Source organism: Thunnus maccoyii, chromosome 4 (genome assembly GCF_910596095.1).
Source record: "Thunnus maccoyii chromosome 4, fThuMac1.1, whole genome shotgun sequence".
Taxonomy (NCBI): domain Eukaryota; kingdom Metazoa; phylum Chordata; class Actinopteri; order Scombriformes; family Scombridae; genus Thunnus; species Thunnus maccoyii.
The window spans coordinates 24689583-24703744 of record NC_056536.1 but is presented as its reverse complement, the minus strand read 5'-3'; the positions used below and the strand labels follow the sequence as shown (position 1 = coordinate 24703744).

At 38.4% G+C, this 14162-nt stretch overlaps 1 protein-coding gene across 5 annotated transcripts in view; it reads left to right on the top strand.

Annotated features, from left to right (window-relative positions):
* Positions 1 to 14162, top strand: part of mitfb (melanocyte inducing transcription factor b) — a 30302-nt gene that overhangs the window by 10362 nt on the left and 5778 nt on the right. For 3 of the 5 annotated variants that reach the window (XM_042409883.1, XM_042409880.1, XM_042409878.1), the window contains exons 2-3: positions 4884 to 5124; positions 13886 to 14101. In XM_042409883.1, coding sequence (XP_042265817.1) covers positions 4884 to 5124; positions 13886 to 14101 — 457 coding nt within the window. The remainder of the gene's footprint in view (positions 1 to 4883; positions 5125 to 13885; positions 14102 to 14162) is intronic. The other 2 variants (XM_042409881.1, XM_042409879.1) reach the window with 1 other exon arrangement.

The window sequence follows — 14162 nt, the reverse complement described above, 5'->3', positions numbered from 1 at the left end:
GTAAAGCCCATTACAAATGACAAATTTGCCAAAAGGGCTTTAGAATATGTACAGAAATACAACATCCTCTATCCTTAGACCCTCAATTCAAATAAGGAAAAATGGAAGAAGTGTCCTTAAATAAATGCTATATCATGGCAATAAAAAGCATAATTTGAGGTTGCCTTTGCTTTACAGAATTCTACTCGATTTTACCTGTCTCACCAAAAAAAGCGCTATTTGACATTAGTTTAAGTTACTTGATAATTTCTTTTGAAAGGCCCAGAATCAAAGTCGACACTGTTGCCTTGACTCTCCAAAGTATTTGTTCAAGACAAAATTTTATTTGACATAAATGCAATTAAGGTAATTTCCGAGATACTGTGGGTCACAAAAATCTAATATTGGTCTGGTTATAATGTCAAGGTTTCCTAAGACCTTATATATATCATAGTGATGTAAGGGGAAAATAATGCATCAGATGTGGTGCAGCAAGAAAATCTTGCATTTGCACATTTAACTCAGTATAATTGCAGTATAACTTCTATGAGGCATTGAAACAATCAGATTCAGTATATTGTACATACTGTATCATACTGAATCATACTGTATCATGTTGCCAAGCGGCGTGGAAATCAGTTTTGTCTCATTTTGAAGCCACTATGCGGTTCATGTGGTTAAAGACAACAGCTTGATACTGAGTCACTGATGATAATTTGGTTGAAATGAAAGACTACATATGAGGAAATGAGTCTGGTGGTAAAAGAAGCGTTCTCTCCTCCTTTTATCACCTCTGCTGATGTGCCCTCGAGCAACGCAGTTGACCTTTTCGTTGGTGTTCATGAAGCGGTGAAGATGTGTGTCTGTTTGAGTCTTGCGAAGTGGAGACAGAAACTGGTGTGTCCTCTCTTGTGCCTGGAAGCGCTGTTACACCGTCAGGTTGTTGTTATGTTTGAGGTGACAGAGAATGTGTTTTCGCTGGTTGCCTGGAAGGGTGTGAAGATGTTTTTACTCAGAAGAGTCATTGCCAAGATTATTAGAACTCAAGTTAAAAGTCACACTGTCACACTGTAAGACTGTCAGTGTGTGCTTTAAGACATGAAGCTGTTAAAGAAGCTCCTTATACAGGCATTTTACAGAATTTATCCATTTTTTTGTTACTTTTTAGTTTTAGTCAAAACAAATAGAATATGAATAAGGAAAGTGACAAAGAAACATCTGTCACATCCCAGTGATCTGAAAAAAAGGGATATGCACCTTTTTTTAACATAAAATAACTACTGACATGGCATGGTGAATGGAAGAAACTGAGGATTGGGGTCTTTTGTATCTGTGCATGTTTCCTGACAGCCTGGCCTAGTCTGCAGTCTCCTCACACTAGTGTGTGTGTGTGTGTGTGTGTGTGTGTGTGTGTGTGTGTGTGTGTGTCTAGGTGCATGTCTATATTCTTGTTACACTTTTATCCAACATCAGACCATCCTGAGGTGCAAAAACAGGGCAGATGCAGGCATGTAAACAAACAAAAGTTATGTTTATATTCAGTGTTTTTCACCAAAACTAATTGTGTGTACCCTTGAAGCCTAACAAACATGTCAAATGCATTGCCTTCATCATAAACCAATAGCAAGCAAAAGCATTAGCTGATATTATGAATATTCTAAATTGTTCATTGTTAACGTCCATGTTTATTAGCGTGCAGGCTTCCTCTTCACTGCCATTGCTGACTCATGGTTACATTTATTTGGCCGTTACTGCCACCAGCTGTTGATCAGTGGAATGCATGAAACCAATGGCAAGAATGTGTATTGAGTCACCAGTGCATCCTCGTGTACATGCACAAGACAGACAAAACAGTTTCCCACTTGTGAAAACATTGCTCAGTAGTGCTACCAATGGTTAAAAAAACTCCATAGGGTACCTTAAAGGGGACATCATACCTTTTTGTGATTTTCTGTTATTTTTATACTGTTACTGTTATTGCAAAAGCGAGGGCCTCAGCCTCTTTTGTTTGCAAAATTACTTCTACTTCCCCATCGGACCGACATCAGATTGTTTGTGTATGCCCACAAGCGGCCGTCTGCTCCGTAGCCCTTGTTGCTAAGGTTGTTGCTAAGGTTGTTCCAGGGCGTGTTCGCGTTGTCTACTCACATATTTTAGATCTGTTTCAGGCTTGGGCATGTACGCATGTATTTGAGAAGTTGACATTTTGAGTAAAGAAGGAGAAAAAAAGAGTGAAATCTTACTTCTATTGTTTGTTTACGTAGCCTCTCGAGCCAGAAGGTAACCGCTCATAAGGATGGGGCTGCATTCATGCCTAATCAGGCATTGTGGCACCGTCCCTCAGGGTTGTGTGGAGGTGTGTGGGGGTGTGGGTGTGTTTATTTGTGCTTTAGAACATAACCACCATGAAACAATCATAAAATAACATCTTATGTCTCTCATTTACCAGCTTTGTTCTCGCCACTGTCGCTTGCTCTCTTCATTCACTCTCTAGCTCGCTTGACCACCACTGCTCTCTCTCTCTCTCGCACCTCCTCTCAGCTCGCTCGCTCTCTCTCTCTTTTTCTCTCATCTTTTTTAAAATGAGTCGGGAAGCTGACAGTAAAGCCTAACTTTACTTTTAACATCATCAGACAGAGAAAAAAATGTCCTGCCCTCGTCCTAGTAACGTCTTTGTCCTCCTTAATGGCAGAGTTGTACAGCTCTGATCGATCTGATCACAGGTTTATATGATTGGCCACCGCAGTGTGACGTCGGTTTTTGTTTCTGCATAAGTTGATTGGGGTTCAACTTCTTCCCACAGGGCCGCTGCGGTTTTTTGCAGCACCTCATGCAGTCTCTGCTCCCGCAGCCTAAACACACTACTGCCATTCAAATAAATGGGAGGACTGCTGTTTTTCTGACAATTTGGTGTGAATGCAACCTTAACAAGTCAGGAGCTAAAATGGCCTGTTTCAGACAAAGGTTGAACTGAGGGGCTACATAAATGGCCAATATAAGAAACATTTTGAACTGTAAATCATGCAAAGATATTCCAGTAGAGCCCCAGAATAAAAGTATAGACCTGGAAATGTGCTTGATATGTTCCCTTTAAATGTTAATGCACGTTTAATGCAGGTTCGTTGTCAGTGGAACCAGTACAATGGGAAAGTGTCTCTTTATTATAATGTGAACTTTATATTTTTCCAGCATATTCAATTTGAAAATAGTTTATGTGGAAAATGTGTATAATATTGTTGCATTTAAAATTTAAAGGCAAGGAAAAAAAGATTCCTGATTACTCAATTAATCTGACCATCAGTCAAAAATTCAGTTAAGTTTGCTATCCCAGAGGACTAAGAAAACAAGCAAGTATTCACATTTGAGAACTGGAACAAACAGCTTTTTTGTTTAAAAAGGATTAATCAATCATCAGAATTGTTGCTAATTAATCAACTAATTGTTTAAACTCTAGTTTTATCGAAACATGTTATTTTAACTTTTAATTGCCTGTAGTACACATTGTAGAAAAGAAAAGGAAGTGAAACTGCTGTCTTGAAACACTCAAACTCTCAAACAGTGAAGTAGATTAAAGAAACAAAGAAAAATCAAAGGATTTAGTCCTGGCAGTGCAAATGAAAAAAAAGCAGTTTTAACATTAGATCCAGTGACTTCTGTTTGAAATTTCTGGGATGAAAGGAAACACAATCGCCCAAAGTCACACAGACAAAGGACTTATGCATATGAACACTAATTCTGATTCTGTATTGGGTGAAGTACAAAGAAACTTGACAAAAAATAGCTGTTGGATTGAGAGACCCAAACTGCTGCTTTACTTTCAGAGAACAAGTCTTTGTTCAGCTGTAATTCAGTCGTTAAATCTGGTAGTTAATTGATTCATTAATCTAGGATCAATAATGAACTATTCTGTATCAGCATAGTGTTTCAGAAATGAATGATATATTTTCATTTTTTATCTTAAAATATGATCTTATTTCAATGCAGATAATGGTCATAAAATGTGGTTTTTGTTATATGTCGTAGCATATTGTTTCTCTTGTGCAGGGTTCAGTGGGTGTGGTATCAAACAATGAGATTATATGCAGTGCTGGGGGGAGAATTATGGTATGTTGAGGGCTCAACACCCACTGAATACGCTGTAGACCGAAGCTGTGTTTGACTCCACTGGCTAATTAGTGCGATTACTGCACAGCTGGATTGGCCAGACGTTTTACTGAGTTTTATCAAAAGGATCACTCACTCGATGAAGGCTTCAGCCCGACAACTTCTGCTTCAGCAGAGTCTCTCTATTTTAGGACCGCAGGACTCTGTCTGGGGAGTAGCCGTCTAAATTTAAGAGAGTGGGAAAACTGAAACAACCTGTTATGAAAAATGTTCCTCTTTCTGTTGTGATTAATTCTGCTTGTGTAAAAAAGCTTTTGAGCGATTGCAGCTGCTTTTTACTTATAGATAGTTCAACTTTTGGAAATTACAGTTTGAATTCATGCCTTAAAATTTAAAAGGTTTAATTTGTAGTATTTTAAAATAAAAATTTAACTACCAGAAATATTTTCCTTTTGATCCCTGCACCTTCAGTCATCCTCTCTGCCATTTTCCTTTCATCATATTAACCTTTTCTTCCATCTGCCTTCCCTCCATCTTCTTCTACCTTTTCTGCTCACTCCTACTAATCTCCCTCCTCTCTTGTCTCTTTTGCTTGACCTCTCTTTCCTCGTCTGACCTCTCTCTACCCTCTCTCTGTTATCACTTTCTGTCTTTTTGCCTCTCGTCACCTTTCACCTTTTCAATCCCCCCCACCTCCCCCCGCACCTTGCTCTCTCTCTTCCTTCACATCCCCACACACACACACTCTCTCTCTCTCTGCATCTCTGCTCATTCACCTGGGATGTTTCTCCCCTCCGCAGCAGCCCGTCGGACCAGCATGGCTCCTCCAAGCCCCCGCTGAGCTCCTCGGCCATGACATCACGCATCCTGCTGCGGCAACAGCTGATGCGGGAGCAGCTTCAGGAGCAGGAGCGGCGGGAGCAGCAGAGACAACAGGCCTCCCAGTACCCACAAACCACAGCTGCACAGACCCCTGCCATCAATGTCAGCGTCCCAGTCAGTTTACCGCCTGCTGCACAGGTGCCAATGGAGGTGTTGAAGGTAAGGGACCGTGGTTCTGGTTTCTAACGGCAGGGGAGAAGAGGGAATATTGCATGTATAATTAGCAGACTGTCAAAGTTATTAAAGTATATTCATAAAGTTTCCACCTCTGGAATTAGAAGTTGCATGTGTCATTGTTGCAGTCTGAGTGGTCCAGGCAGCGTGTGTATTTATAGACTTTATTGACTCGTGTGTGTGTCAGGCAATCGTGGTTTTACTATGACTGTGTGTAAAAAAACACGGGAGTGAGTGAAGTGTGCTAAAATGCGTATATGGGGATTATCTTTCCTGAGAGAATTCCTCTTTAATGCATGCTGTGCTTCCAGCCATTTGGATTTAGCCATCTTTAATCCTATTTGCTCAGCTACATTCACATCTTTTCATAGCTTTGATTCCCTGGCAGTCCGAGGGACAGGAGACTGTTAAGATTTTCTGTACGAGTAGAGACCGTTGTGTTTGAGGGTGCATTTTAACGGAGCAGTTTGGTAAGTTCGTCTTTTTCATGTGTTTTCAGAGAGATGGTAATCTTTATGAAATACCATCGCTATGTATTGTTTTTTTCCTGGTATATTTCCTTTTAATTCAGTGATTTACAGTATAAAAACTCAGTGTGTGATTGTGATTTGGAAAGATTTACACAATACAAAGGTTTTCTCACTTCAGTGAGTCGCTCCTGTTTTCAATGTAGCGTTCGTACTCTCCTGGAAAATTATGTGTTTGCATCATTACGAAGGTGATTGAAATGTGTGTGGAGTTTGTTATGAGGGCACATGCCTACACGTATATTCTTGTCAGGTGTTTGTGCGTATTTATTTACATTTCCACGTGTTTTAGAGTTTGCATTTCTCTATGAAAGAGAGCTTTTGGTTTTGTCACTGATTTCCAGACGTTGGCTGTGTGATCATAGATGCAAGCATTTAGATTTTGAAAAAAAAGAAATATATGACACTTCAGGGAATCTGTGCATAAATATATAATTGCATTTGTGCAAATGATTTCAAAATCATAATATCTACAAATTTAAAATACTTGGCCACCAAAAATCTGACTTTCATACAACATCGAGTAAAGTCACTTAATAATAGCTGCCAAGGTGAGAAATAAAAAGTAATGTTATCTCTGAATGTACTGTATGTAGTAGGCAGTTGTTGACACCCCTCGATGGAAAAGCTTCGATGAAAGGATACATCAAAGTTTTAACTGTATAACCTCTCATCGTGTGTAGTGTAAAGTACAGATACACTGTGATCTACTGAGTAATCTTTGTTGAACTAAATCCATCCACAACACATTCAGAGATTTCATGGTTACTTGCAGCCACACTTTCATCACCCTGGATATGTGTGGCATGGGCCAACAGTGAAGGACAAATACAGTATATCCATTGAAAACATTGCCCTCCTCATGCAGCATAAACATTACTTACTCTCCATAATCTGCAGCTCTTTTGAGAGGTTTAGGACGCCCCCACCCCGAACCCTCACCCTCACCCTGTGTACAATACATCAAGTTAGAATAATTTCTCTGGTTTGGCGAGAGCTTACAGACATTCTTCATTGACTGAAGTCCTCAAATGAAAAGGCCGTTCCAGCTTGGCGCTGTTGAGCTGGGTTAACCTGCTCCCCTGTCTGTGGATAGATTAGCAGAGTCCACACAAAGCTCAGGGGTACCAGGCAGAGCTGCTGGACCTCAAAAAGTGCAAACATTAAGCTCAGATGAGTTTATCTAAAGACTGATTGGACCCTTAATTAACCAAGTGACCTCTGACCTTCTGGGGAATAAGTAAGGGATCAGTTTAGGGATCAAGACAAAGGCGAGCACAGCCTTACCACACACCGAACGTTAATTCAGTGAAGAATGCTCGTAATTAGCCCCCACTGCTTTCATTCCATGGCATATTTAAGAGAAAAAAAACACTGCTTTGAAATTTATGTAGGATAACTTCCTAAAAGGGTTAAAAAAAATGATTTCTAGATTTTTTTTCTTTCCAAAGGATTTATGGTGCCATGAAAAGAACAAAGTACTCTTCAAACCCTGCACAAAATGTACATTACTTTTGGATTATACAATCACTGTAGCTCGTGACCAGTATGTATCAGGAAGTATAAAAAAGATGCCACACAGATGTTTCATTTCACTTGATTTGTGAATTAATGCAAGACATTTAAAAGAAATGTACATATTTAAGCCAAAACACATTATTTGGAAAATTTGGTATGAAAATGATCTTTTCTGCAAGTGTGATCATTTCATGATATTAAGCACACAGTATGAATGTTTCTCAGTAATTGTAGTCACAGTAATTTATAACGAGCTTTCTAAATATTACAGCTGTGCATTATGAGTGTATAAAACTGCAATCCACATTCTCATAATGTACTTTTTTTTTTACAATGGTTCATGCAATTTTTAACACAACATTTACCATTTAAAGAATCATGGGGTTTTCTTTTGTTGGTAATTTGCCAAGCTTTTGCATAATAGCATGAAAATACGTCAGAGGTGGAGAAGACCACAGGTTGCTCTGATGTAGCTGTTCACATTAGCATCACAGTTGTTGTCTGCAAGTTCCACAGAGCCCGTTAGCAGCTTAACTGTGAGACAAATGGCCTATTCTTCTGCTCTGCATAGCAAATAGGGCATTCTTGTTAATGTATCCTGGTAGGACCATCATGGAATGCCCACAGCATGCAAGTCAAAAAAAAAAAAAAAAATACAAATCAGTGTTTGTCATTCTGCTCTCACCCCTGCGTCCTTTCTCAGTACAGCAGTGCGCTTTGTGCATGTTTCTGCAGAGTGTTTCTGACTCTTTGGGGGTTATGTTGCTAATGCCCTCAGGCCTATCGATGGCTAAAAACGAGCTGATAAACAACAAGCTGTCTTGTTTGCTGTGGTTGCAGATGCTGTAAGTTAGCAGTTCACACATTTTCAAACAGTGTATTTTGGAAAGAGTACATTACATGAAGTTGAGCAAAGTTAAGTTCAAGTCTTGCTGGCACTAAGATATCTCCGTATAATCAATTTCTCTGTTGAAAAACTGAATGGTTAGCGTCTGAGATCACAGTGTATCACAGTGTATGTAGGACTCTTATAGATCTAAGATCAATGTTTATATAGGAATAACATCATATACATTCCTCCTTATACATTCTTTACATACAGTGACAAAGACGCTGTAGAAGTCCAGTCCTGTGTAGATGTGTCCACTTTGTAAACACACCATGAAAAGCAGCATTTTTCACCCATCTGGGTCTTGAGAGTTTCTCACCCTCAGACCAGTTCATCATAACAAAAGCTACAGTATGTATTGACAAGGCTGAGATGTTCCAGTCTGAGGTCTGTGGCCCCAGGGCCCTCTAATGAACTCAAAGCAGTGAGATCATGTAATTATGTGTGATAATTTAGGAAATCCCTGAGGACAAAAACAAGCTTGAAAAACCACTGATAATGATTTTAATGTAAAGACAAGCCATAACTGATAACATAAGAAAATGTTAGATTTTTGAAATCTAGTTTTACCATTGTAACAAACTTCAGAACAAACAGTTTCAGCAAGTAACAATTATTTTCATAACTGATTAAGCTGTTGATTATTCTCTCAATTCATTCATTAATTGTTTGGTCTATAAAATGTATAATTTTTCAGAGCCCAAGGTAACATATTCAGGGTGCTTTTTATATCCAACCAACAGTCCAAAACCCAAAGATATTAAGTTCACTGTTATACGAGACAAAGAAAAGCATCAAAAGAAGCATGTTTGGCATTTTTGCTTGAACAATTACTGTAATGATTCCATTGATACTTCTTGTCAATCAACTAATCCATTAATTGACTAATCGTTTGACTTCAAATCTAATATCTGCAGTAAGGAAATCACAGAGAGAAGGATTCAAGACTTTTAAAGACTGAAATCCAAATGTTGCATCTGTGTATACAGTCATACAACGTTTATATAGTCGTACATATATTATATTGGGGTACCTTTTACTCTGCCTTGTGTACATAATGCCCTTAATGAAGTCTTTGTTTCTATTTTAGGACTGTTTGTGTGTGTGTGTGTGTGTGTGTGTGTGAGAGAGAGAGACAGAGAGAGAGACAGTTGTATGGGGCTCCTACAGTAATCCTTTGTGCTGTATCTTTGTTTCTATTTTTAGACAGCAAAGGGACAGTGATGTGGATGTGTGTGTGCGTGTGAGTATACAAGAGATGAGTCTGTGGGTCTTTGTATAACTGAAATCTTGCTGTACATGTACAATATGCATACAGCAATGGTTTTTAACCTGGGTGTCCGGGACCTCCCAAGGGTCACAAGATAAATCTAAGGTGTCGCAAGATAATTAACAGGATAAGATTACATTAAAAAATATTATTATTTGTGTTTCTTTTTTAGACTTGTTTTTATATTTGCATTTTTTTCTGAAAGGGAAAAATAATTGCGTGGTAGTCCTTCTCATAACCTGTACACATATGACCACCTGTGATAAGTGGTCAGAAATAGACTTTATTCTAAGGTGTCAAAAGCCAAAATGGTTGTGGAACCACTGGCATACAGCATGTGTTGGCCAGGATTGGGCACAGAAGCACACAAGAAATTAATGGAGTATAAATACTACTATGTGATATTATCCTGTTGCTGTCCACATCCTCATCATGCATCTGAAGGTATACTGTATGTATAGCTCCTATTTTTGAAGCCTGGGAGCTGGCTGGCTGGATTTATTACCGCCATCCACAGAAAACTGGTCATTTGACAAAACTGTAATAAACAAATCAGGGACTTCTACATCTCAGAATTTAAAAGAGGACATGTGTTATAGCATGTTGTGCAGTTAACTTATTATTTAATTATTTTAGCAGATTACCATTAGGTGAACCTCTAAGTAGCCGAGTCGTCCACAGAAAGTAGTGTAATTATGAATTAAAAATCTTCAAGGATGTCAGAAACAAATGAAAAACAAGACAGAAAAGCTGAGACCAAACTATATATACTAGACTTTACCTCTTACTGTACGTTTCTGTGTGTTTTGTGCAGCTGTAAACCTGACCTTCACAGACTCAGAGCAGGCTACATAACAAAAGTTGCAGTTGCAAAATCAGCGCAGGTTAACTTTTTTTCTCAAAACCAGCTGCTATAAAATGATTAGGGTTCCCACACAGGGAGGACAGCACACTCAGTAATCCTCAAGGTCAATGGGAACACCTAAAGTGTTGCAGCGATGGCGGGAACCAACTGATTAGACAGACAGGATTAATCATGCTCTTATATACGCTTTCCCACATGCTAATGCTAATTTTCATGTTATGACAGCAACTGATGGACTGCAAATTAAAAGAAGCCACTTTGAGCAGAGTAATACTGTAATAGTATTGTTCGGATTAGATATTTTTGTATTCAGTCAAGGGTTAATTGTGTACAACACTTTACCAGATTTACTTATTATTATCAATCCTTTCAAATCCCTTATTCAACCTATTTAGGTTTGACCCTCAATTGGCTTTCAACAAAAGTTGTAAATTGCTCAATATTTAAGAACTAAATCTCATAGATTGACATTCATATAACACGATACATGTAAGACTTTCCAGGCAGATTACTGATTTAGTATTTAGCTAAATGTCTACCTGAATGTTTTCTACATTGCTCTCTGTCAATAATTAACTCATTAGTCTATTGCCTGAAAATTATTATTCTGATAAGTGATGAAGAAAAATGCCAAAAAAATCACTGCTTCCAGCTTCTCAAATGTGAATATTTGCCTTTTTTTCTTTGTGTTCTATGAAGTTGAACTAAATACCTTTTGGTTTTAGGCTGCTGGTCAGCAAAAAACAAGCAGTTTGAAAAACTTTGGAAATTATGATGAGCATTTTTTAAATTATTTTCTGACATTTTATGGATCAAATGATTCACCGCTTAGCAGATGTCACAAGAAAATACAAAATCAACAGACATACAATACAGACAGAGTGAACAGTCTAGTATTTTAGTGAGGAAATAAAAATACATTAAGAGATTTGTTTGGCTCTGAGCTTCTCAGTCACGGTTGAGTTGATAAATGGCATAGTTAACTAGTATTCATGGTTTGTTCACCCATCGTTTACACACGTGAGTGCAAATAATTGGACTCCTCATTTACGGCTCAAGTATATCCATCTGGATTAGGTTTCGAAATACTCCTTTTACTGTACATGTGTTCAGTCTATTTTCAGGATCTACGTCACTGTGGCTTAGAATGTGTGAAACGTATCATTTTGTTGAGTTTTTAATAAAATGCTGATGGTGACTGGATTTTGCAGACGAGTCTATTTATCATAGATGATCTAATAACAATGGAAATGATGCTCCAGCTGTTATTAGTCATAATGAGTAACAATATTACACTAGTGTTAAACATAACAATAAGACAAAGTAAAGACTAAAGGATTCTATTAGTAACCAACAATAATGAATCTCATTCTTTTGCAATTTGGCCCAAAGCATCATATGGTTTCTTCTTAATTAGTCATTGACGTGCTGTAACTATGCTGCCCTCCATGGTGTCAGCTTTACAACCCTGATGATTTACATCCCAAGGTGATCTCAATCGTACCTGCAGGATATATGTTAATGTACCTCACATGAGTATCCCCTGCAGAACAGTGATACTGTGTGCGAGAATGGAAAAGAGGCTCTGAAAGACTTTCTGTTCTGTTTTGAGAGGTGGAAAAATTTGACTGTCACAGAAAAGATAACCCAACCTGACCTGATTGGTTTTAATATATATTACATGAGAAGTACAAGCAATACAGTGTGCAGTACGGTATGTGGAGTTTATTAGCTTCCGCAGATCAGCAGCTGAACAAGCTACAATGCCACGATTTCATTTAGCAGATGCTTTTATCCAAAGTGACACACACATGAGAGTTAATATAACACATAAGCAAGGATCTAGTCAGGAGAGCACAATGCGAGTAGGTGCCGTAAACCTAAGTTCAGGTCCAATAGAGGCAATGCATAGACAGCATAGAGGCGGATAATAGTATTTTTGTGCAGTTTTTTTCTTTGGCTCCACGTGTACACGTGTTGTTGGAGTCAGATCATTTTTTATATCCGTTCAGTAGCCATATCATTTTTACTGTGGAGTGCAGACTGTGGAGTTTTCACAGCAGCAGAGGAAATGTCAGGGGTAGCTAAGAGTTCGTCTAGAGCCTGTGACCTCCATAGCTCTGTTAATGAACTCAAATCTCCTGGGCTTAAGCAGAACAAACACATAAATTTATTTAAAAAACGAAGTAGCAGAGACAGTTATTCATCAATTTGCATAATTATTTGTTTTGAGACCAACTATGCCTGTTGTTGCTGATTAAAAATGTCACTTAGAGACACGAGGAGACGCAAGATTGAGAGTGTAATAGACTCTATTCTTTGTGCTGTGCTGGAACTGGGAGCACACGCCAAGCATCCACAGGGTTAAAAAAGTGGATGGGGCAAAGTAACAGCCTCAGGCAAGTTTCAGTAAAAGAAGTGGCCTTGCAAAACAAAGGCACTAACTGTTAGCACCACATCCTGACATCAAGTGATACACCATAAAGGAATAAATTCAGATTTTACATAAAACAACACAAATTTGAAAAGGCTCATTGTATTTTGCTAAGATTCCCTAACATGCATAACTAATTACTTTTCTTGTCTTTTAAAAGATGAGCTGGATGTGGATGTCCTCATACGAGCAGGCTTAGTCCTCTGGTGCAGCCAAGAAGGAAGCAGCTACAGTCCTTCTTAGTTTTATCTGTCTTAGTAAATTAAACACAGAAGTTTAAGTTTCTAGTTTTTAATTTGGACATCGTTATTAACTGTAAATGATGCTTGAGATGCTTGGATATCACCCTTATGAGGTATGTTTAAAATCAATATTATCTTTTTTTGGAGAGACTATGAGATATTTTTTAAATTATACCTGGAAAATAACATGACATTAGATCAGACTAAAGTCTATTGTATGTTTTTATATTATCATTACATTAGAAATTCAGTCAAAAGACGGGAAGGTTTAAATATAGACTTCCAAATTTGAGCTGGAACACAGCAGCACTGCTCTATTTAAAATGTGTTGTAGCTTGACAAACACTGTCTCTGAAGTTTGTTTATATGCCTGCAGTAGCTTTTCTGGATCATTAAGGCTGCGTGGGTATCAATGATCCACAGAAATCAAATTAATCCATAACCGGGAAGTGATGGGTGTGCGTGTAATTTTTGTAACATAAAAAATGTGGACTAAGAATGTGGAAAAGCAGAAAATAAGTTGTGTTGAAGAGGAATATGCAGAAAATATTGAGTCTTGAAACTTTTTGAGATAACAACACTTGACAGCCTCACAGAAGTAAACATGCATACTGCATTGTAGGATTTGAACTCTGTGCCAAGTTTATTTTAACATTATAGTCAGTACTGTACTATACAAGGAACAGGTGAGACTTTGAGCTATATTTAAGGTTGTTTTAATCTAATAAAAGATAACTTTGTAACAGCACAGAGCTAAAAAAGCAAAGAATGTGACTTCAAGAATGATATAGGCTAGTGTGCAGTTTAAAGTCGCATTATTTGAAATGAAGTTCCTCATCTTGCATGATTTATTTCTAAACAAGCAACATCCGCTAATATTTTTTCCCAGATATATTTCCTGCCACTGATATATATGTTTTATTTTTTGTTCTTTTCTTCCGATTTCCCACTTTTCTACTCTGCTCTCTTGGCTTTTCTTCTCTTTCTCTTTCCACCATTAGGTCCAGACTCACCTGGAGAACCCAACCAAGTACCACATCCAGCGGTCTCAGCAGCAGCAGGTGAAGCGCTACCTGGGAAAGCTTGGCTCTCAGGTGTTGAGCTTGCCCTGCCCCAACCAGTCCTCTGACCACGGGGGCATGCCGCCAGGGCCGGGCAACAGCGCCCCCAACAGCCCTATGGCCTTACTGACCCTGAACTCTAACTGCGAGAAAGAGGTGACCACTTTCATTTCGACTTTCGCGCGGAATACGCCTTTTTGTGATCTTTTACTCATTT